The sequence below is a fragment of the Mycena indigotica genome (genome assembly GCF_014461135.1).
Source record: "Mycena indigotica strain 171206Taipei chromosome Unknown Mind.scaff0008, whole genome shotgun sequence".
Lineage (NCBI taxonomy): Eukaryota > Fungi > Basidiomycota > Agaricomycetes > Agaricales > Mycenaceae > Mycena > Mycena indigotica.
Window position 1 is genome coordinate 2,686,520 of NW_023503007.1, and position 20,562 is coordinate 2,707,081.

General features: G+C 50.8%; 6 protein-coding genes across 6 annotated transcripts; 3 read left to right on the top strand and 3 right to left on the bottom strand.

Annotated features, from left to right (window-relative positions):
* Positions 1-606: 606 nt before the first annotated feature.
* MIND_00939300 (CxC1 domain-containing protein) lies at positions 607-3,309 on the bottom strand (the record flags this gene model as incomplete). The annotated part of the gene is made up of 7 exons (XM_037366012.1): positions 607-884; positions 928-1,144; positions 1,367-1,387; positions 1,436-1,868; positions 1,916-2,343; positions 2,392-2,627; positions 2,676-3,309. 7 exons carry the CDS (start codon positions 3,307-3,309, stop codon positions 607-609), a joined length of 2,247 nt encoding a protein of 748 aa, XP_037217424.1.
* A 1,106-nt stretch (positions 3,310-4,415) lies between these two features.
* Positions 4,416-5,498, bottom strand: MIND_00939400 (uncharacterized protein; the record flags this gene model as incomplete). Its single annotated transcript, XM_037366013.1, has 1 exon — positions 4,416-5,498. The coding sequence occupies one exon, from the start codon at positions 5,496-5,498 to the stop codon at positions 4,416-4,418; it is 1,083 nt and encodes a 360-aa protein (XP_037217425.1).
* A 1,214-nt stretch (positions 5,499-6,712) lies between these two features.
* Positions 6,713-10,526, top strand: MIND_00939500 (uncharacterized protein; the record flags this gene model as incomplete). The annotated part of the gene is made up of 6 exons (XM_037366014.1): positions 6,713-6,886; positions 6,941-6,972; positions 7,037-7,373; positions 7,423-7,505; positions 7,550-8,778; positions 8,848-10,526. 6 exons carry the CDS (start codon positions 6,713-6,715, stop codon positions 10,524-10,526), a joined length of 3,534 nt encoding a protein of 1,177 aa, XP_037217426.1.
* Positions 10,527-11,000: 474 nt separating this feature from the next.
* Positions 11,001-12,532, top strand: MIND_00939600 (uncharacterized protein; the record flags this gene model as incomplete). The annotated part of the gene is made up of 13 exons (XM_037366015.1): positions 11,001-11,096; positions 11,150-11,159; positions 11,210-11,229; positions 11,279-11,311; positions 11,366-11,462; positions 11,510-11,538; positions 11,587-11,617; positions 11,674-11,706; positions 11,753-11,829; positions 11,876-12,029; positions 12,085-12,195; positions 12,243-12,283; positions 12,335-12,532. The coding sequence occupies exons 1-13, from the start codon at positions 11,031-11,033 to the stop codon at positions 12,530-12,532; spliced, it is 900 nt and encodes a 299-aa protein (XP_037217427.1). The 5' UTR covers positions 11,001-11,030.
* A 396-nt stretch (positions 12,533-12,928) lies between these two features.
* Positions 12,929-15,203, top strand: MIND_00939700 (DHA14-like major facilitator; the record flags this gene model as incomplete). Its single annotated transcript, XM_037366016.1, has 12 exons — positions 12,929-13,228; positions 13,277-13,324; positions 13,377-13,433; positions 13,478-13,548; positions 13,599-13,742; positions 13,793-13,849; positions 13,899-14,298; positions 14,352-14,471; positions 14,526-14,666; positions 14,717-14,810; positions 14,857-15,032; positions 15,084-15,203. The coding sequence occupies 12 exons, from the start codon at positions 12,929-12,931 to the stop codon at positions 15,201-15,203; spliced, it is 1,728 nt and encodes a 575-aa protein (XP_037217428.1).
* Positions 15,204-15,745: 542 nt separating this feature from the next.
* Positions 15,746-17,612, bottom strand: MIND_00939800 (Glycoside hydrolase; the record flags this gene model as incomplete). Its single annotated transcript, XM_037366017.1, has 7 exons — positions 15,746-15,765; positions 15,814-15,884; positions 15,936-16,785; positions 16,833-16,876; positions 16,929-17,101; positions 17,149-17,413; positions 17,440-17,612. The coding sequence occupies 7 exons, from the start codon at positions 17,610-17,612 to the stop codon at positions 15,746-15,748; spliced, it is 1,596 nt and encodes a 531-aa protein (XP_037217429.1).
* Between the last annotated feature and the right edge of the window lie 2,950 nt (positions 17,613-20,562).

Here is a 20,562-nt window from a genome sequence, read left to right on the forward strand (position 1 = left end):
TACCCTTTCTTGAAGGGGGAGGTCTAGAGTAGGGTCTAGTAGGCGTGAGAAGGTGAAGCATAACCAAAAGGCAATACCTTCATTCCCTTGAACTGCATAGGTTGCAACATTCAACTCTCTCTCAAGCCACAGCTGCATATTAGCAATTTCTGATTTAAGTCTCAACTCCTCCTCTCCACACCGATCAACAATATGAAGGTTGCGAATGCCTTGCCGAACATCTTCATCCTCAAGCCATCGTGGAGGTCGTCCCTCAGTTGGAGTTGTCCAGATGTCTTCATGTAATGAGGAGTCTTCTCGGAGTGCTGCAAGAGTGGTTGGCAATGGGCGTGGAACAGCGATCTGACAGTCTGGAGGTCGGAGAATCTCGAACTCAGAGCAATAGCCATTAAACTTCCTAAGTGCTTTGAGTAGAGCAGGTTGACGTTTCGTAATAGTTGAACGGGTTGCTTGATATAACTTGGTTCCTAATAACGGTCAGATAACAAGTAGAAGAATATATTTTTGCATCTACCCAATGGTTCCCGTCGGCCTGAGACTGCCTGATCAAGAGTTTCCCACTCTTGAAACGAGCCTATTGCCCTTCGCCGAATATTGATCTTCAGATCACGCATAGTAACAAGAAAGTCGGGCAAGCTCTGGAGGTAGCCCTTCCAGAGCAGGATAGATCTGATGGATGTTCAGAGACGAGTATAAGGCCTCTGCCTGCCTCTCTAGGTCAGCATGTGTAGCCTGCAGTTCACGAAGGAGGCGAAAGGAGTCATTAGAAGCCGTCTGATTGGAGATTGACTCCCGAACATCTCCCAGAGATTTTTCGATGGCATCAATTTGAGCTTGTAAGGCAACCACCTTATCAAGATCACGGCGGAGGCGCTTTGGAGCATCTAAACTGGGTTAGCTCAGATACAGCTACATCTGACTACTTACGGCTACGACCAGAAGTTTGGGCTGCTTTCTGAGCTGCCCATTCATCCCGCAGATCAGAAATAGGGATACCACATCTGCGTAGCAGGTTCCCAGCATCATAATAGCGACGCCGAACATTTTTGGATTGTTGCCGAAGTACCCAGTCACCCAAGCGGTAGAAACCGTCTGTGTTGACAAAGGCAATATACTGGTCAATGGTCCAGATGCGACGTGAGTTCTAAATTTGAATTAGGGTAAGATTGCAATACCAATAAGAACTTGCCCATTGTCCACGGGTAATTGGAATCAGCCTCCGGATACGTGACCATAGTCTTTCAACAGCTTCATGGTCAGTCAAGCCCATTCCTAGTACCATCCGTGGATTATACTGGAGTTGGCATCGCCACTCGTGGCCATAGGCATGCATGGCATTCAGAACAAACTTAATTCGTTCACGAACACCTGTCCCCAGGACATCAAACTAAATAGAACATTATCAACAGAAAGAAAAACAGATTAAAAAACCTACAAGATACTGGCTACGGTCAATAACACAGCCTACATCATATGCTTGGGAGATAGTGGCATCGGGAGGCAAAAGTTGGATCACCTCCTCAAGGAGGGCAATGATGTAGTAGTGCTGTTCACCTGGGGTGTCGATGTTGCAGCAGAAAAGTGTTTGACCATGGCGACATATCAAAGCAAAGATGCCGCTGGCATCATATCGCTTGGGATCAACCAACTTCTTCTTCTCGTTGGCAGCTGTCCAATTTTCTGCACAGCTGTCATCGAGGGTCTGCGTTGGCCTTCTTCGCTTAGCTTCGTCTACACGCCGTCGGACCTGCTCAACCTTTGCCTTCGAGACAAAGTATTGGGGCTTATAACCAATTGGGCCGTCCCCCGCGGAACGAAGGTGACGGTAGCTAAAGCATGCATCTCCTCCCAGTTGGACATCACCACCACTGGAATATATCAGCACAGAAACTCAAGACAGCATTGGAGTATGCACCTGGATAGTGGTTTTCCCCAGTCAACCCCACCAAAACACAGTGGACAGCGGTCGTGGAGCAATCGATCTGCGTGATGGGCGGTGCCAGAGGCAGGGAGGACATGACCGGAGGCGTCATTGGAGGCGGTGGCGGAGGCATTCGAAGGGACAGGAGCGGCGTCCGTAGGAGCAGTGGAGGCGGAGGTGGAGGCGTCCGAAGGGGATACAGAAGGAACGAAGGGGGCATTGGGGGCATTTGAGGCGGCGGCGGAGGCATTCGAAGGGGAGGTAGCGGCGCCACTGGAGGGAGCAGTGGATGACAGAGACCTGTCAGCTGCAGCAAGAGCTGCACTGACTCTAAGCGCTATACGGTCGCGCAGATTACTGGACCAAAGGACAGCCTGCGTGAGGCTTCGCCGAAATGGATCTGACGCTTTGACGCCGGTCCGCTACGTAGATGATTAAGCGTTGAGTGAAGAAGGCTGAACTAATTGAACCCACCTGTGTTGATGATATATTGAAGCCCCGCCGCTCATACACAGTTTGAAGTGCATTCGCCAGCGCCGTAATCGCGTCGCAGAGGAGCGTTCAAACAACGCCCTGTACAGCTCTAAGAGATCGATGGATACGGCGATTCGTGGCCTTTGGGGGGATGATGGGAAGACTCCGTTTTCGACCAAGAGGACAGCTAGTGGCTTGCAGGAGCAGGTTGAGATGAAGACCCTTTGTAAATCTGTGGCCGGATCAGCTAAAATCTAGCTATGATTGAACGAAAGCATACGCGTGGGGTAGAGACAGTCAACTGATTTGTTGATATAAGTGTCGCATGCATGCTGGCATTCATGGTGGAGCGAGGGCCCAATGTGAGTGGGTGGGGAGGCATAAGTAGCCTGCTTGAACTGGGACCATGGGCCCTCCAGAGCAGGGAGGAGATTCCCCCAGGCATCAGCAAGGTTGAAGCGAGAGACCGCAGCTCGGCGCGGGGGAAGAGGCACCTGCACCGGTTCAAAATACGGGACCGGGAGGCTATCGGTGGGCATCTCATCCACCCATTGGTCGCCTCCAGGCTCCTCGCTGGTGCTGCCGAGTGTCTGTGGACCATCCGAGATACTGTCGCCTTGAAGAAGGAGCGCAAGCTGTGATCGGAGAGCAGCCCGACGCACAGCCTGACTTTTGGTAGGCTGAATGACGCGCTTCATGCGTCCATCCCGCGCCTTGAGGGGAGTCAAATGATACTTCCCGGCACCAGAAGTGCTCGGTCTGTCGTGCCGGTTGGACGTGCGGCGCTTTGAAGGAGCGCCACTGCTGATCACCATGGCGGCGCCGCGGGAGGTTGAGGGTGTTTGACAGCTTCCGAAGGCCGCTAACGCCGTGACAGGACATCGGACCGTTGGTGGCGAGTTGAGGCGGACCATTTAGGTAGATTATATCCATACACAATATAGTACCTAACGGGTCTTACGTTTGACAGATAGTAGGTGCCCGGGGTGGTGGTCGTCCCCGAGCCAGTACCTTCCAGACATTGCGAGTAAAAGTCATTCGAGTAGGTGCAAACCCAGCCTGATGGACAAACAGTCGGTCCAGTGTATCCTGAACCCCCACACTATCGAACGCTTTGTCAGAAACAATCTGTCTGAGCCAAACCAACTTGCCTGTCCATATGGCGTCGAGGTGGTCTGGGCGCTCGCCCAAGCGGCACCGAGCAGAAAGACAATCGAGGAGCGCATGACTTGTTGTAGACATGCGTTCAACGAATCGCCCTTCTTATACAGCTCCTACCAAGACGCATGCAATGGTCAACCGGAATCTACGCGCCAGTTTGCCCCGCCAACAATGTCACGTTCAAGGTCACCGGTGAATGGGATGCGGACCGCCTATGCCAGTTCTGGCGAAGTTCGACCGACCATGTTTAGACTTGGTGGGTGAGAACGAAAATTGAACGGGCCGCAACGAAGAGAGGGCATCACTGATAGTAACAATTTCCGAAGAACAGTTACACAAACATCATACAGGAGATCAGTGTCCAGGTAAACTTACATGAAGCTTGAGTTTAAGCAAGTCGAACTCCGGGTCAAGTCCAGCTCGCGTTAAGGAAGCCAGCACTTTAATTCGCCTGAGCTTCTGCTGTGCAAGGACCAGCAGCAAGGCACATCCTCCGACGATCTCCGTTGATTTTCCGCACCGGAAATAACCTGTTCAAGACTCGACACGATCACGTTACCGCGACGCATTTGAGATTCTCACCATACAAAACCAAGTCGTCGAACTTATCAAAATCTCCCAAGTATTCACATTTATTCTACTCTAAGTTACACCCGTTCGCCTCCAACCCCATGGGAAATCTAGTGGACAAAAAAAAACAATAGTGGGAAGCGGTAGGGTACATACACGATAAAAATAACAGTTTCCAGGGAAGCAGCACGTGGAAAAGAGGGATTAGTTGTACAATATGTCTTACGATTAACTTCTTCGTTTTTTCTCTCTTGTCTTCGTTTTGGGAATACGATACTTTCATATGGTGTCATTCTGCAAGATTGAGCTCCCATACACCCGGTCCCGCTTCAAGAGGCCCTGACAGCCCTAAGAAACGGGTTTTCCCGCACAACACGTCGACGCGCTTGACGCCTTTCAGTTCTTCCGCCCTCCGAAGATGCGGATCTGAGATAAATTTGCAACGAGCAAAATAAGCCGAGTCGACCTCTGTGCGGGTCGTCATCGTCGCAGAAGTTGGCTTTACGCTATCACCGATTGTTGTTGCTCGGAATGTCTCGTACTCTGCTCTGAGAACCGAAGTTCGCAATGACACGTAGATGGCGCGCAAAACGTCAAGGACACAGACGATGCCTGTAGTTGGCTGCGTGAGCGGGACAACGGGGATGGTCCAGTCGTCGCCTGAGATGGGATATGGGAATGCCAATGCAAGCCGACGGCAGTGCAGAACCAGACACGACAACGGAGGATGGGTTGCAGGCTCGAGGTATGCGGGAGTAAGGTTTTGTTGGAGCTGGGTGTGTGGCGGTAGCGAGACGTCGAAGGCGATGGGGGGAACATTAGCGAAAGGCGTGAATGCGAGCAGAACGTGGAGGTGAATAGGCGGTGTTGGGTATGGTTGGCCAGATTGAGGCTGGGTTGTCCAAGGCGTATAGAGCGGGGGAGGAGATGGAGATGGCGGTGGCCAAGCATAGGCTTGATTTATCCATGTCTGGTTAGTGTTGGCGACCGGTAGGTATGGCGTTGACGGCGCGGGAGTCAAACCAACGTTTGAGGTTGGCAGTTCGGCCGCAAGCGACCCGCCCCATGGGCTGTAGACCAATGGGGGTTTCCAGGGTATGGGTGGGCCGACTTGTGTAGAAAAATTGTAAGAGGGAGCTGCTGGCACGCGCTCCGGCTCAGACTCGGAGTCTGAGGTAAAAAACACAGCCGTTGGGGGGAAAGTGGGATGGCTCGGCATCGGCGATGGTGGGAGTGAAGAGAGGTCCGCTTCAGGTTGGGGAGACCATGCAACAGGGGAGTATAGCAAGTTCTCGTCAGAAAACTGCACACTTTTCAGCTTCTTGGGCTTTGGATGACTACTGCTGGGGTCGGCCGTAGTTTGACGAGCCATCGTCGGGTTGTTAAGTGAGGGTTCAAGTACTAGTGGAGGAGAGAGGGCGAGGCGGTAGGCAGTGCATATATAGAGCGAGCGGAAGCTCTGGCTACTGTTGCTGAGAGAGAGGCATCCAAGGTGGTGAACAATTGCAAGGTGTGAAAATGGCTTTTCTTGATCAAGCAGAAGTGTTCTATTCAATTCCTCCTTCCCAACCGTCACTCGTTCGTCCATCAAGTCAAGATTCAAAACGCGACGGGGCACACCTTCGCCCGACTGGCAACACCCAGCATACTTACATATCTCAACTGGATGTTTACAGTAGCTACACACTAATATTTGTCCATTCGCAAGAAATAACACAGCAAAACAAAACCAGAAGACACGGATCAAGTTTCCGGCAAGCAGCATATCAGCGAAGATATCTGAAATGGGCTTGATCTCTCTCTCTCTCTCCAGCTGACTTCGAGCGCATAGGCGAACGGCAACTCTTCTATTCTGCTATTCGTCAGCCTTCAAGTTACACTCGAAAACTCGGCACTTGTCTGTCAATGTGAACAGTCCCAGACTTGCACTCGGAAAATGGTGCAGCTGAAAGATATTGGATGTGTCTTGTCGATATCTGACGAAAAAAGAGCGTAAATGCAAGCCTCTGAATCTTCAAAAACGAGTCATCAAAGTCCTTCCATCCAATCTATGCAACCGATTCTTCTCAAATCCTATGCGCCTCTCCAGGCCAGTCACCTCCCAACAGCCTCCGCTGTATGGTCACGGTTTCTTCAAACACTGACAACGTCAGTCAAACACTGTATCGTTCGGACGGACAGAAGGATTCCATTATATGGTGAGGCTTTCCAACGATCAAAAATTTCTTGTTACCAGCTATGCACGAAGGGAAGTACTCGAAGATATCTGAAGCAAGGATCACCACGGACATTATTGACAAAGCCAGCTAGAGAATTGAGCGAAACAACAGGCTTCCGGATTTGGCCTTTCAATCGCAAATCTCCACTGCGACGAGAAAGCGCTTTGCATGCCTCGATGATTGGAAGCATCCAGGAGGGATTATGGCACGCAGCGCACTACGGGATTTTAAGCCTCAGATCAGGCCAAGTTAGTCACTGCAGTCATTGGGGAAGTAAATAATATCAACACACGTTGAACACATTTGAAGAGCGTGCCAAAGTAAAGACCTGGGGACCGATTTTTTTTGAGGCAAAATGCAAAATGGGATGATTTCCACGAAACCATTCCAAACTTGGTCATTCCACGTGCGACCGCAGTCGGAAGCTATTCCACATTGCGCCCCTTGTCCAGAATTCTTCCCTTTACACACTGTATTGGTCAAGGTGGCTTCCGACCAGCAGTTAACGGAAAGCAAGGGACGCTTGCTACCTCTCTTCGAGGCACGTTCCCCGCCGCCACCTCGTGTCCGTAGCTGTTGACTGCTCTTCACTCAGAAACCCACTCGTTCACTTGTCTCTGGAGCAGGGTTCATCTTTCATCAACATTCTTTACTCTCACAAGCCCGAGAAATAACCCATGGCAGCCACAAGTTCTGCTGCCAACTTTGCTTTCAAGGTTCCACACCAACCTCCAGTGGTCTCATCCCCATCCTCTTCTATGGCCACCCCCGACCAACAGCCACCTGGCGCTAAACCACGGCGGACCTCACTAGCGCTTCCATCTTCGCCACGCGTCGTTCCGGCTTGGAATTTCCGAGATGACACAACTATCCCTTACGCACGCAAGGGAAAAATGCGGAAAATTGAATCTACGCCAGACGACGAGGAAGATAACGAAGGGGAAAGTAAGCCGCAGGAGAAAGAGAAGCGACAACGCAGGAAGTGGTCGCCAGAGGAAACCCAGATGCTCGTGGAGGGATGTCAAATTGTATGTTCTTTGCTCTCGTCTCGAATATTAATTCACAGTTGGGGAATAGCATGGCGTAGGAAACTGGAAGGCTATTCTCTCTGATCCAAATCTGTCTTTCGACAACCGCTCGCCGGTAGATTTGAAGGACAGGTGCGCGGGTTGCTTTAACCCTGATCGTGGCTAATATTACCAAGATTTCGGACATATTTTCCCGAAGCCTACCGCACCCATTATCCCAATGCGCGAACCCACCTTCCCTCGTCTCTTGGCTCATTATCCTCATCCCACACTGGCACCCCAACAACACTCAACCGCTCGACCAACGCAGATGGAACACCTTTGTTTCCTACTCCCCCCTCAGCCCATCCCAAACGACGACCATTCACGCAAGAAGAAGATGCAGCTTTGTTAGCGGGATTCCGTAGGCATGGTGCGGCTTGGGCGACGATAGCCAAGGAAGCACCTGTGTTTGGGGCGACGGGCAGAAGGAGTATGGACCTGCGAGATAGATTTCGGAATGCATGGCCAGAAGAATACGAGAGGGCAGGGTACAAAGCGCGTCCGAGAGTCGTCAAGAAAACGAAAGATCTCAGTTCTGTGGTCAAAGAAGAGTTGGGGGAAGACGAACAGCCGAGAGGACGGGCGCGAGTCGGGCGGTCCAAAACTGATGAAGGATTGTCGAACACCACCGCTGGTGTTGATCCAGCTTTGGGTCCTATCCGGCGTCGAAGAAGAGCACACACAAGTCAGGGTTTCAAGACCATGTCTATGCCTTGTTCAGACGACGAGGCTGAAGCTACGTCGGATGTTGCTAAATCTGACCTGGGAGCCTTTAGCTTCGGTTCTGCTGCTTCGGATTTCACATTCAAATTTGCGAATCCCAGCTCTCATTCGAGCATTCAACAACAGGCAGGAGAGGAAACTGCTATGGGCCTCGTACCAGGCATGCAACACCTGGTTGTTGCCCCCCCAACCGATGTAGACGGTGACGAGCCTATGCTTGATGTTGAAGGAGCTGTTGCCGATACTGTTCCTGTAACTTCTGTGTCCCCTTCGCAAGACCTGACACAAACTATGCCACCCCCGAGTCCAACTAAACTTCAACAAGCTCACTTTCTGCATCGCCGACAAGAGGAACTAGCTTCGCTGGGTCTTACGCTGAATAGCTCAACTGGTCAAACCATTGGGCGCAGCGCGTGGGGGCCACAAGATTGGTTTTCCGCCAACCCTCGTCTCGATTCTTCTTCAGCCAACCTGCATAATAATTCGACCAGCCGAGCGATCCATTCTCCTCCGCTGAGTAGCAGTGCTTCATTCCCGCTCGAAAACACCAATGCCAACGCGAGAGACTTTTTCGAACTCACGCATGGCGTCATGGAAAGATACGATCTCGAACAACCAGCATTGTATGGCCATCTTCCCGGTACGAATGACCTTAATGCAAGAGTTGACTTGCACCAGCATCATCACCAGCATCAACATCATCCCACAGGCTCACATTCGCTATCATTTTCGTCCCAGAATCCTAATTTGAGCACGGCTGCAGCATTTTCATCACCCGCTCTGTCTTTCCATTCGTCGTTCGATCTAGACAGGGATTTCGAATTCGATGCGGCACCTTCAGAAGCAGGCTTGTCTCTCTCTTCGTTCGATACGCCATATTCGTACTCGGAAGCTGGCACGGACATCGATATCGGTCTTTTGGATGATGCTGAATCAGAGCCTGGTGGATGGGCGGGTTCCAGCGGTGGCTTCAGAGGCTTCACTCATCATTCGAATACGGCAGGAGATTTGATCTTTGGTGCCAGAACACATCAACCCCTCGGTATGTGGGGCGGTTGGGGTGTTGGTGTTGGTAGCTTTGGGAGAAGACCGGGTGAGTTGACAGGAATCGCAGAGGTGGTCAGAGGTGGAAAGGAAGGGCACAGTGATGAAGAAGACGAGACTGGCGAGAATGCGAATGGGAGATCGACACGAGCAGAAAAGGTGCTCACGCTCGACGACTTGGTAGATATACCGGCAGAGCACGAGCCGGATGTTCAAGACGACAAACCGGCCAGTCTCGCCGCAAGTACACAAACAGAGGAAGCTGCAGCTTCGGTGACAATCAGGGAAAGCGATAGCATGCTTGAATTGGAACTGGAGACTCCTGGAACACCGCTTTTGCGGCCAACGACTACCCCATCTAGCACCGTTTTAGCACTGTCCTCCCGCAATGCAGGTCTTCGAGCGCCCCTACCAATACAAGCCACTGTCCAGACAGTTCATGTCCACCACCATCACCATCATCACCATCATTACCATCATGGACCGCCTTTGCTTGCATCTTCCTCGCAGCAGATTCAGACTCGAGCTCGCTCAGTCTCTGTTCCACCCCCTGCAGAAGCTGAGATAGATTGTGTCGCTGCACAGACCTTATTGAGTGCCCCGACTACACCATCGCTCACTGCGATGACCATACCGGGAAGTATGTCGCCGCCGACTGCGTTTGCACTTGACCCTGTATTTGCGTTGGGTGTTGGACAGCAAGGCAGGCTTGCTGCTGCTGTCAATGCCGCCAGTAGCCCAACACCTGCCCAGCTCAATTCACCAAGTCCACCAACTTCTCATGGAGATACGATCTACCTCCCATTCCTGGACCTCCATTACTATGGCGGTGGTGCTACATCAGAAATCCCCGGAGAAACAGCTCCAACCCGGAGAGGCGGGGAGGCACTTGATCTAGCGAGGTCGTCTTCTGGCCCACACACAACATCAGCCGCCGTCAATCGGTTTGGAATATGGCCAGGGTTGAACGGAGCTCACAGTTCGAACCCGACATCACCAAAGATTACACCAGTATCACCTATTCCTCTTCGACAACCATCCGTGCCAACGGCTGGCGCTATGCGGCCGTTGATAAGAAGCATGAGCGGCGGCGGCATGACTGGCAAAACCAAGCTGGCACTTGCACTTGCTAAATCTGGTGGCGGAACTACGCCATCGACTCCGAAGACTTCCAAAGGATCGAGGAATGGACATCAGCGTGGGCAGAGCGCCGTCGTCCGGCCCATTGATCTGGTGGTTTCTGCTGCCGCCGATGTTGGCCCGGAAACGGCTAAGCCGGATACTTCAGCCGGACTGCCGAAGGGCAAGCGCAAGCGTGCAAGTTGGGATGGTGGTGGGTGGTAGTGTGTGTTGTTGTCATGGATTCGATTTCTTCTACTTTCCGACTGTTCCATCATCGCATTGCTCGCTTTCATATTTTCTCATACCGATGTCTTCGTTCTCATCTCACTGATCATACTGTCCTGCACCAGCAACGCATCACAAGATAAACAAAGGCAAGTCGTCAAGGCTGAGGCTGAAGCTTATTTTTGCACTTTGTTCCAATGTTTGCACTATTTTTGCCCTGAGTTAGTGCCGTTTCCGATCGCATCAAACGCGGATCGCGAAAGTTTGAGGAAGTATCCCACTTTGCTGCAGGTCTAATTGAGCCTACTTGGAAGCTTGTTATGCGAACTTCATGGCTTGCAATAAAAGGGCGAGTCTCGGCCTGAGTAACTCGATTAGGACATTGACGACTAAGTACGACCACGAAATTTAAAACGCAAATCCGATCATGACAGGTGCAAAACATCAAGCATTCTTGACCCTTCCGTTAACCACAACATTCAAACCTTGAAGTTGGAGTCCATGTCTGCCGCCGCCGTCCAGGCGCTGCCGGCGGATGTCCTCGCAGCACGGCTCACAACGGTGAAGGTGCGTTCCTACTCGTATCTATTCTTCACGTTTGACCCATAACCTCTCTAAAGTATGCTAACGGTACAACTCCACCAGGCTTTTTGTACAGTCAACACTGACCTTAATTCCAGTCAGCACTCTGGTCGTTCTGGTTGGTCAACTCATATATATGAAGACATCCTAACTTCTCTGATGCATAGGTGCTCGACTACCTCTTAACGTTTGATCTGGAGGTGAGTTAGGCCTCATAATGGCGGTCGAGTCTGTGAAATGTCCTCCTATAACAGGTCAATCATATGTGGGGGCATACCTGGGGCTCTGCAACGCTTCTTCTATTCGTTTCGCGCTACTCGCCGTTTTTTGACATGGGGACAATAATGTATTGTAAGTCGTCTGGGATTACAACGTCCTGGCTGAAATCCTGGTGAAAGATTCACTTGCACGCAACATTTCCTTAACGGTAAGTGGAATGAGTGTCTGCTGCGCAAATCGTGTTAACTCATCGTAGCGTTGCAACCAACTCCACTCTGTATTCACCTGTATGACCTGTCTCTTGTTTAGTCAGGTACCGAGACTGATTATGATCATCCTTCAGGGCTCAATATATCTGGGATCGCCGTTGGCGAAGGTGCAGATTTTGGCAAAGTTCCAGATGTGTAAAGCTGATTTCTTAGCTATTCTAACACTAAGAACCTATGCCTTGAGTGGCCAGAAGCGTGGGGTCATGCTAGGTTTTGCGATACTTTTCATTGTCAGTTTTACGCTCCTTTTCCAAACCTATACTAATGACTCAATAGATTAGCACGGCAGTGGGAGTTATCTCCCTTGCGCGGTTCATGCCCACTGCGGTGTACACGAAGCCGCCATTGAACACACCCGGATGCTTTCTCGCAGATGGTGATTTTGTGCTAGTAGCCATCCCATACGCCTCTGCTTTGCTGTACGACATTGGTCAGTGTTGCCCTCTTTCTATCATGACCGGGTCACGGCTCATGATAAACATTAGTGCTTGTAGGCTATACAGCGTTGTTTGGCTGGAGGCGACTTCGACACTCGCGTGGTCCACTTATTGGAACATTATTCCGCGACGGAATCACTTACTTTATCTTCTTATTAGGTGGGCATTGTCTTAATCGTTTTTGCCAGCGCCACATCGTGCTCTAGTTGTCTCGATCATCAATATCCTCATCGTAGTCGCTGGTCCGGTGAGTTCTGTCACTTTGTTGAAGCACCATGTCTAAGTGACCGATCTGCAGCCCGGAATGCCCGGCTTGTTGAACTCGTTCCTGCGCGTCGTGCATAGTATATTCTCGACTCGTGCGCTACTACAGGTCCGGAGGACAGCCAAAAAACCACCCTTATCGATGTCGAGCAATATAAATCTGGATATACCATTGGACTTGGGACTTGAGACGGATGACAGGACTGCAATAGTGAGAGGCGGAAGAATCTGACCTCGACATTCTTTTTGTCAATATATCGACAGCGATGTACTATAGTTGTACCATATTCGTATTCACACAGACCACGATTTATTCGTTGAGCAGGACACAACACTCCTAACCTAAACACCGTCCATCAAATTTTTGACATCTTTGTGATTACTCAGCTGCCGAGAAGCTCGAATCAAACTTGCCCAAAACGCCTGGCTTGCGTGAAGCATACCCGCGTCACGGGCCGCGTGCCCTTTAGACTGGAAGAGAATTATGATAGTCGGAGTCTGAGCCGCTCAAGTGCTCAACGACGACGCAGCCGGTCGCCTACGTGTCAGCTTGATGACGCCCGGGCACCCACAACCACATCTTGATTTGCGACAATGTGAAGTATAAAATCCTCGCTTGCATCTCTACATGCCTCACTCCCTCCCCCCCGTTTTCCGCTTCTTCTGGCCCAGCTACTCCTGCTCTCTGTTTCCCCTCATGTCCACCAGCGCAGAAACCCTCACGTCGCCTGAAAAGCCTTCACTCGACAAAGAACTCAAGCCAGAAGTAACGGAAGTAACAGAGTCAACAAAGTCTGAGGGAGATGAGATCGAATATCCCACCGGCATAAGACTCGCATTGCTCACGCTCGCCTTATGTCTTTCGGTATTTCTTGTCGCTCTCGACAACACAATCATCGCTGTCGCCATTCCCCAAATCACCAATCAAGTATGTTCTTTGACTCCACTGCCATGTCCAGAATACTCAGGAACGTAGTTCCACTCGTTGGACGATGTAGGGTGGTATGGCTCATCCTATCTTCTGGTAACTGTTCTTCCCTTCCTGTACTCATAATATCACATTAACCGCGACATAGACGACTGCGGCGACCCAATTGCTGTTCGGAAAATTCTACACATTCCTGCCGGTGAAGGTACTGCCACCAAGTCAAGTCTTCACAGTGTCTCACCGTCGTAGTGGACATACGTTACTGCCATTACCATCTTCGAAATCGGGTCTGCTATCTGTGGTGCAGCTCCAAACTCAAGGTTAGTGTTTATTTCGCGCGGAGCAATCTGAAGGAACCTTTTATTTCCAGTGCACTCATCATTGGACGAGCAATCGCCGGCCTGGGATCAGCAGGCATCTTTTCAGGCGCGCTGATCATCTTAGCCAACACAGTACCGCTTGAGAGACGCCCGATCTATACTGGACTAGTTGGTGGCATGTATGGTATTGCCAGGTGTGTATTTTCAGCTGGATATCCGAAACTGGGGTTTATTTTGCATGTAGTGTTGCGGGTCCTCTCATGGGTGGTGCTTTCACGGACTCCAAACTCACTTGGAGATGGTCTGGTTATTGGTCGTCGCGTCTTCTTATAGACTGATCTCCTTCGCAGGTGTTTCTACATCAACTTACCTGTTGGAGCCGTGACCTTGGCTGTGGTCATTTTCCTTTTCAAAATGCCCAAAAGGCACGACATCATCGAGAATATTCCGTCATCCTTCACGGGCCGCCTCGCACTCTTCGATCCTCTCGGCACTGTTCTTTTCATTCCTGCGATTGTTTGCATCCTTCTTGCTCTTCAATGGGGTGGCTCGAAATATGCATGGGGTTCGGGCACTATTATCGCACTCCTGGTCGTATTCGGGGTCCTCATATGCGCCTTCATCGCCATTCAGATCTGGAAGCAAGAGAGCGCCACGATTCCGCCTCGAATTGCGAAACAAAGAAGTATTTGGAGCGGCGCAATCTATATATTCTGTATCGGCGGCGCGTTCTTCATTCTCAACTTTTATGTGCGTTCCTTCCTCTTGAGTGCTCCGCGGAAGGGCATGAAAAGGATATCTAGCTCCCCCTCTGGTTTCAAGCTATCCGCGGCGTTTCCGCTGTTCATAGTGGTATCGACAACCTCCCGCTTATTTTGGCCGTTGTCATCGCTTCGGTTCTGGCTGGCGGGCTCATTACGGCGGTCAGTTGCCCAGGCTCTTGCAACAACACATTGCTTACACAAGATCTCGTCCAGATTGGATATTATGCCCCTTTTATGATCCTCTCCGCTGTTCTTACCGCCATTGGCACTGGCCTTATCTCGACATTGAAAGTGAATTCGAACCACACCAAATGGATGCCCTACGAAATTATTTGTGGACTCGGTATCGGACTGGTATGCTGATTTACAATCGTGGCGGAGGGTCAAACTCACCCGGAACTCAGGGCATGCAACAACCCATGCTTGCCGCTCAAGCTGTCCTCGATCTCAAAGATGTTCCCACAGGCACAAGTATCATAATGTTTGCGAACACACTGGGTAAATTTATGTTGATTTGCATGGAAAACTCTGCTGACTCATCTAGGGGGTGCCTTGTTCATTTCGATTGGACAAAACGTGTTCACCAACAAACTCATCGATGGGCTCGTGGCGCATGTTCCAGGTATAAATCCCAGTCTCGTTCTCAGCGCAGGAGCGACGAGCTTGAAAAACGCTGTTGATGTCGCAGACCTGCCAGGGGTTCTACTTGCCTACAATGATGTTGGTCTTCATGCCTGTGACTTGGATGTGTACCCTAACCGCACTTACTAGGCCCTCGTCGCCGCATTCTATGCCGGCACTGCTATGGCGTGCCTTTCCATTGTTGGGGCGCTAACCATCGAATGGGTTAATATCAAAGGAAAGAACATTGAAATGGCCGTTGCAGGGTGATTTCATCAGTACATCATCGCTTTCGAATCTCATATTGCACCTCACTTTTTCACGACACTCATTTATGGACGGGTATATTAGTTGAATTTGTTTATTTGTATTCTTCGCATAATTCGGTGAACCAAATACTCACTAGGCTTCATTGCTGCCATGGAACTTAGCGCGTTACTGCCAGTGGCCAGGAGGATCGGGTCGATTCTGGACGTTGTGATTGCGAACTGGACAAGGCCACATACGCCGATGACACGTCCAATTATAGCCTCCAATTTCCTCATATCTATATGCACGCTAACAGCGCTACGAGTGCTGCCTACAACAGGAGCGACAACCACAACATCATGCACACAATAGCACACCCGTCAACGGTTCTTGCTTTCGAGCAGCGCGTTCTAGTAGCACTAGCGTACTTGTCCGCGGTAGATCAATGTGATTCAAAAAAAAAAAAAGACAAGGCCACATGAAGCTAAAAACTGCTGTCATTCGATCATTTAGATGAATATATGAAAAGCTCGAGGACACTTTTAGTATGATTATGAAGCAATCTAAAGACATTGAGAGTAATCTAAGAAAGTTAGAGAGACCATTTGTGACCCCAAAAATGATGACTTACAGTCATTGGAGTATGTGCACTTCGTCCCAGACACGCAGCTCGTGCATCCAGTCCAATTTACTCCGCCACATCTAGGGTCCGTTAACTCTTCAAGGGATGGAAGGCATAAGATGACGGCTTACTGTTCCCATTGGGCTGACGCGCATCCTGTCGGAGGTGGGGTAGTACTAGCTGACGTCGTCGATGAGGCGCGGCTGGTAGTCACGGTCGTCGTTACACCTCCTGTGCTAGAGGTATTGAGAAGGAAAGTAACCATCGAGCGGGCAGGAACGCTCCCAGAAACCGAGCCTCCGCTTAAATTTACCGACAAAGAGCCGAGATCGTTGCCTTGAGACGACACGAAGGCGGTTGCAGAACCGATGGTGAATCCATTCGCGGCTACACTCACAGCAGAAGCACTACCCCCATTGTTTATCACCTGAACGCTAACACGGCCATCGGGATTCTTGAATGCACTGAACTTGAGACTGCCAGAAGTAACAATGGAGGTGCCGAGACGCACAGCGCCGGGACGAACATACCGCGACCACTGAGCAAATGCCCACAGTCGCTTGGACACTGTCACAGAGGTTCCACTAGTCAAGATCAGTGCGCTGTTGGTTGTGCCTGGCTCTGCGCCGATCCAATAGAGATATGCAGATAGCCTGGAGTTGACAATTCCGTCAAAGATGCGATTAGCCCATGTCAAGCCTTCGCCCGACGCTCCACTGCTATACCAGTTATTGGGGTTGACTGGATTGCTGAGATCAGCATACTCCGTCTGCCAGACGGGGAGGGTCGTGTTGATTTGACTGGAGCCAGGGGACGATGTATACGAATGGGAAGTGACGGTACCAAGGAGGCTGAGTGCTCCAGCAGAGTTAATGGCATTGGTCATCGTGACTTGATTATTCCACCCTTCTGAATCGCAGCATGTGATCTTTGTAGAGAGTCCAGCTGCTTTCAGGGTGGGTGAGAGGACCTTGATGAAGTCTGATCTCATCATTAAAGAGTGTTCAAAGGAAACGCAACACTCGCACCTGCAGCCTGTTGACCGTTAGAGTTCATCGAAGAGTAACTCGGCCTGTAGGCTAGTCTAAGAAGGATATTGGACAAAACATAAACGAGCTGCCTACGTATATTCTGGCTCATTGAGAAAGCCGACATGTGTTATAGTCACGCCAACTTGTGCGTAGTACTTGATGTACTGCGTGAGGAAGTTGGCATATGCTTGCTTCCAGTCACCAGATGAACAAGTCGACCCAGTTACACCACATAGCGTTCCTCCATTAGCATCTGTACCCGTGGTCTACAATATGTTAGGCAAGATGACGGGACAAGAGCTTTAAAATCCACCTTCATAAAGCCAGGCGCACTCCACGCATCTGCATAGATAGTCTTGACGCCGTAGTCCATAGCTTGTTGAGAGAACCACACTTGGTGTCCATCGCTACCATCCCAGACGTACGATGGAGTTGCTGACGGAGACGACGGCTTATTTGGCAGAATGCTATCTCCAGACCCGCCCGATCCAATGCGATTCCGGATGATCGTCATACCAGCGCCTACATTCTGGTCGAAGAGTAAATCAAGAACCTGCTTTTGTTCGGAAGCAGGGTAGCTGGGCGTAACATTAGCATCAAAGACCAAACGAGAAAGAGGGCGGCCTGCTTGAATAAATCATTTGCGTGGCCGAATGCTTCCGAAAAGCCAAATCCGTCCATAGTTTGGAAGGTGGTACCGGCTTGGACAGTAACGGTCTGGGCTTGTACATGGACAAGGAAAACAGCTAAGGCAACGAGAGAGAAAAAGACAGGCATGATGTCTGGGGGTAAACGCGAGCGTGGATGAAGCGAGCATACACATTTTTAGCAGTGTCGCGAAATCCGGGATTTGTGCGATGTTGGACCTGTCTGATCCCGAAATCTCCCCGGTCACCGCTCATACGACAAAGGGTAAGCTAGGGCAAACAGCTGGTGAGCCATGTGAGCGTAGCGGATGTTGTTGTGGGTGAATGGCAGTTCGATTCAAGAATTGTTGGCGGCCCGTACGCGTGGCATGAGGATCAGAGACGAGATTATGTAATTCCTGTCAGGTCAAAACATTGTCATATGATTCGGCTTTTTTTTTTTTTTTTTTTTTTTTTTTTTTTTTGTATCTGCATTTTTATACCGCAACAAGTACACTAACTACTAAGACACGGTGGCCGGGGCGCCGGAGCTGCCTGGCCGCTCGGTGGTGGTGTGCGCTGGGTTTGTGATCGGAGCGCTTTGTGGTGTAGCGAAGGGCGGGGAGGGTGTGACGCAGTTTGGACTGGGAGTGCAGTCCTGCGAGGTTGTTGGCGTCGAGTCGTAGAGCATGGAGTATATAACATAGAGAGGAATAAATAAGGTGCCCACTGGGGGCTGGGCCGACTTGTTCAGCGCTTGGTGCTACTCTTGTTCATCTTCGTCGTCCGTTTCGGGCGGATCTGGCTCATTGTCGAAGGTGGGTAGGGATGTTGGGGCGCGTGGGAGTCCCGTTTTGGTGAACGTGCCGCTCTTCTCCAGGAACTCGGCCAGTGCCATTATGCCTGTGTGCGTTCCGAGTAGTTGTGGGAGTGACAGGCTTTTCGATGCTTTTCGTAGGATGTTGCGGTGTCGCTCGTATCGTGGGCATTCACATAAGATGTGTTCACGGGTCTGTTCGTGCTCGCCACAGGGGCAGTCAACGCTCCCGGATGGTACGCGGAGGGCATAGTACTCGCCTGAGAAGTAGTGCCCTGTTCGGCACTGTACTACCCTTCCAAACACTTCTCTTTTCCCATCTAATGCCATGAACTGTTTCGTGGGCTTCGTTGTCGGCGGGAATCGATTCGCTATTGCGTAGTGTCCCCGCTTCCCTGTTGACTTCCACTCCCTGACCCAATCCTTCTGGACCCTCTCCTTTGCCCTCCTGAGCGCGTTTGCCCGGGTTCCACCACTTGTCGTTGCCATCTCTGTCCCTTGTTTTGCCAGCTCGTCTGCTCGCTCATTCCCTGTGATGTCGCAGTGTCCAGGGGACCACGATATCTCCACTGTTCGTTCTGGGTCGTCGTCAAGGAACTTGCATATCCTTTGGTGGAAAATGTGTGACTGGAGCTGGCCTGGTCGTGGTTTGGGGTCAAACACTGTCTTGATCGCTGATGTGTTGTCAGCAAAAAAGTGCAGGTGCTTGATGGTTGCGTCCTGCTCCGAGAGCGCCGTCGCCTTGCCCGCTGCAAACAATAGGGCAGTTACCTCCCCATCATAAACCTCTGCATGTCCGCCAAGTCTGCTTGAATGTGTGAATATCTCCTCTCCCCTTCGAAATATCACGACTCCAGTTCCCACTCGCCTCATCTTGTGTATTTCCCTCAGCGATCCATCTGTGTAGATCAACAGGTGGGTGTCTGATAGTGAAAGCCACTCAGCTCTCTTAATATGCTCCTTTGCTGCCGCCTCCTTATCCTGTCCCTCCGTGCCTCTTATTGTCAGCCATCCGCCGAAATCCATCACTGTCCGTCGCCATGGGGCTGTGAGAAACGGGGATATCCGCTCTTCGCGTGGGCTGGTGTGTCGCGCAAGTTGTTGTAGCTGTGTTGTCTTCTTCTTATTGACCTCACTATTGCTGTTTGGCCTGCTTGGTAGCGGCGGTAGCACGTAAGGCTGGTTTCCGTTTCGCCATTCGTCAGGTAGCCTCTCAATCACTGGGTTCGATGTGCTCAGTTTGTTGAAGTGTATCGCTGCTCTGTTATTGGCGTGCGTCAGTGACAGTCGGATGGGAGGTATAGATGCTTCGATCTCCAACGCGTTTATTGGTGTCGTCCTGAAAGCCGCACAGATCAGACGTAGAGCGCGGTTCTGTACCCGGTTGAGCTGGTTTTGGTGTGCCTTCTTCCCATTCCACCATACTGCGCTGGCGTATGTCATCACTGGGACAACACACGCTGTATACAAGTGTCGGAGGTGTTTCTGCGAAAGGCCGCGGATAGTGTTCGACAACATGGTTAACCCACTCACCGTCGTTGTCGCCCTTGCTGCTAGTGTCTTCACATGGTGATTAAACAGGAGTTTCCGGTCGAGATATACTCCCAGCCATTTTACTGTTGTGAAGACCGTGACTGTACTTTCCGTTCCGTCGCTGTTCGGTAGTTTGATTGCTGGAGCGTTGTCTCCACGTCTTCTTGAGTAATGCATCAGTTCCCTCTTTGAGATGTCTATGTCTAGTCCCAGGTCCTTAAGGATCGCGAGCACTTTTGTGTATGCCGATCGCAATAGCCGGTTGTTCGTGTCGAATGAGTTTGAAGAAACATATATTTTCCCGTCGTCCACGTACTGGAAACTGGGTGGTCAAGTCCCAGAAACACTGAGGAACGAACCGGGACACAACAGAATCCGGCTATATTCGAGAAACGACGATGTGGTACAGAGGAGAGTGACTAAGGGCTGTGACTATGTGATGGGATGATGTAAGTAAGACTCCCAGGCTTACACCCTCCCCCACTTAAAACAAACCATCTAGACGAAAACAACAGCGAGGCGACAAAAATGAGCGAAGAACCAACAAGTTGCCAGACCGAGAAGAGCCCACCAAGCAGCCCACCAATCATACGACCGTCACAAGGAAACCCCCTGCAAAGCCCGTATGCTAAGCAGCCTTAGCCCGATACGCTCCAATGGGAACAAGCGAATAGACCCGAAAGAAGAAGGTGATTAACACTACGGGCATTGATGTATTTTCCGCCCCAGAAAATACACAGAAAATTTGAAA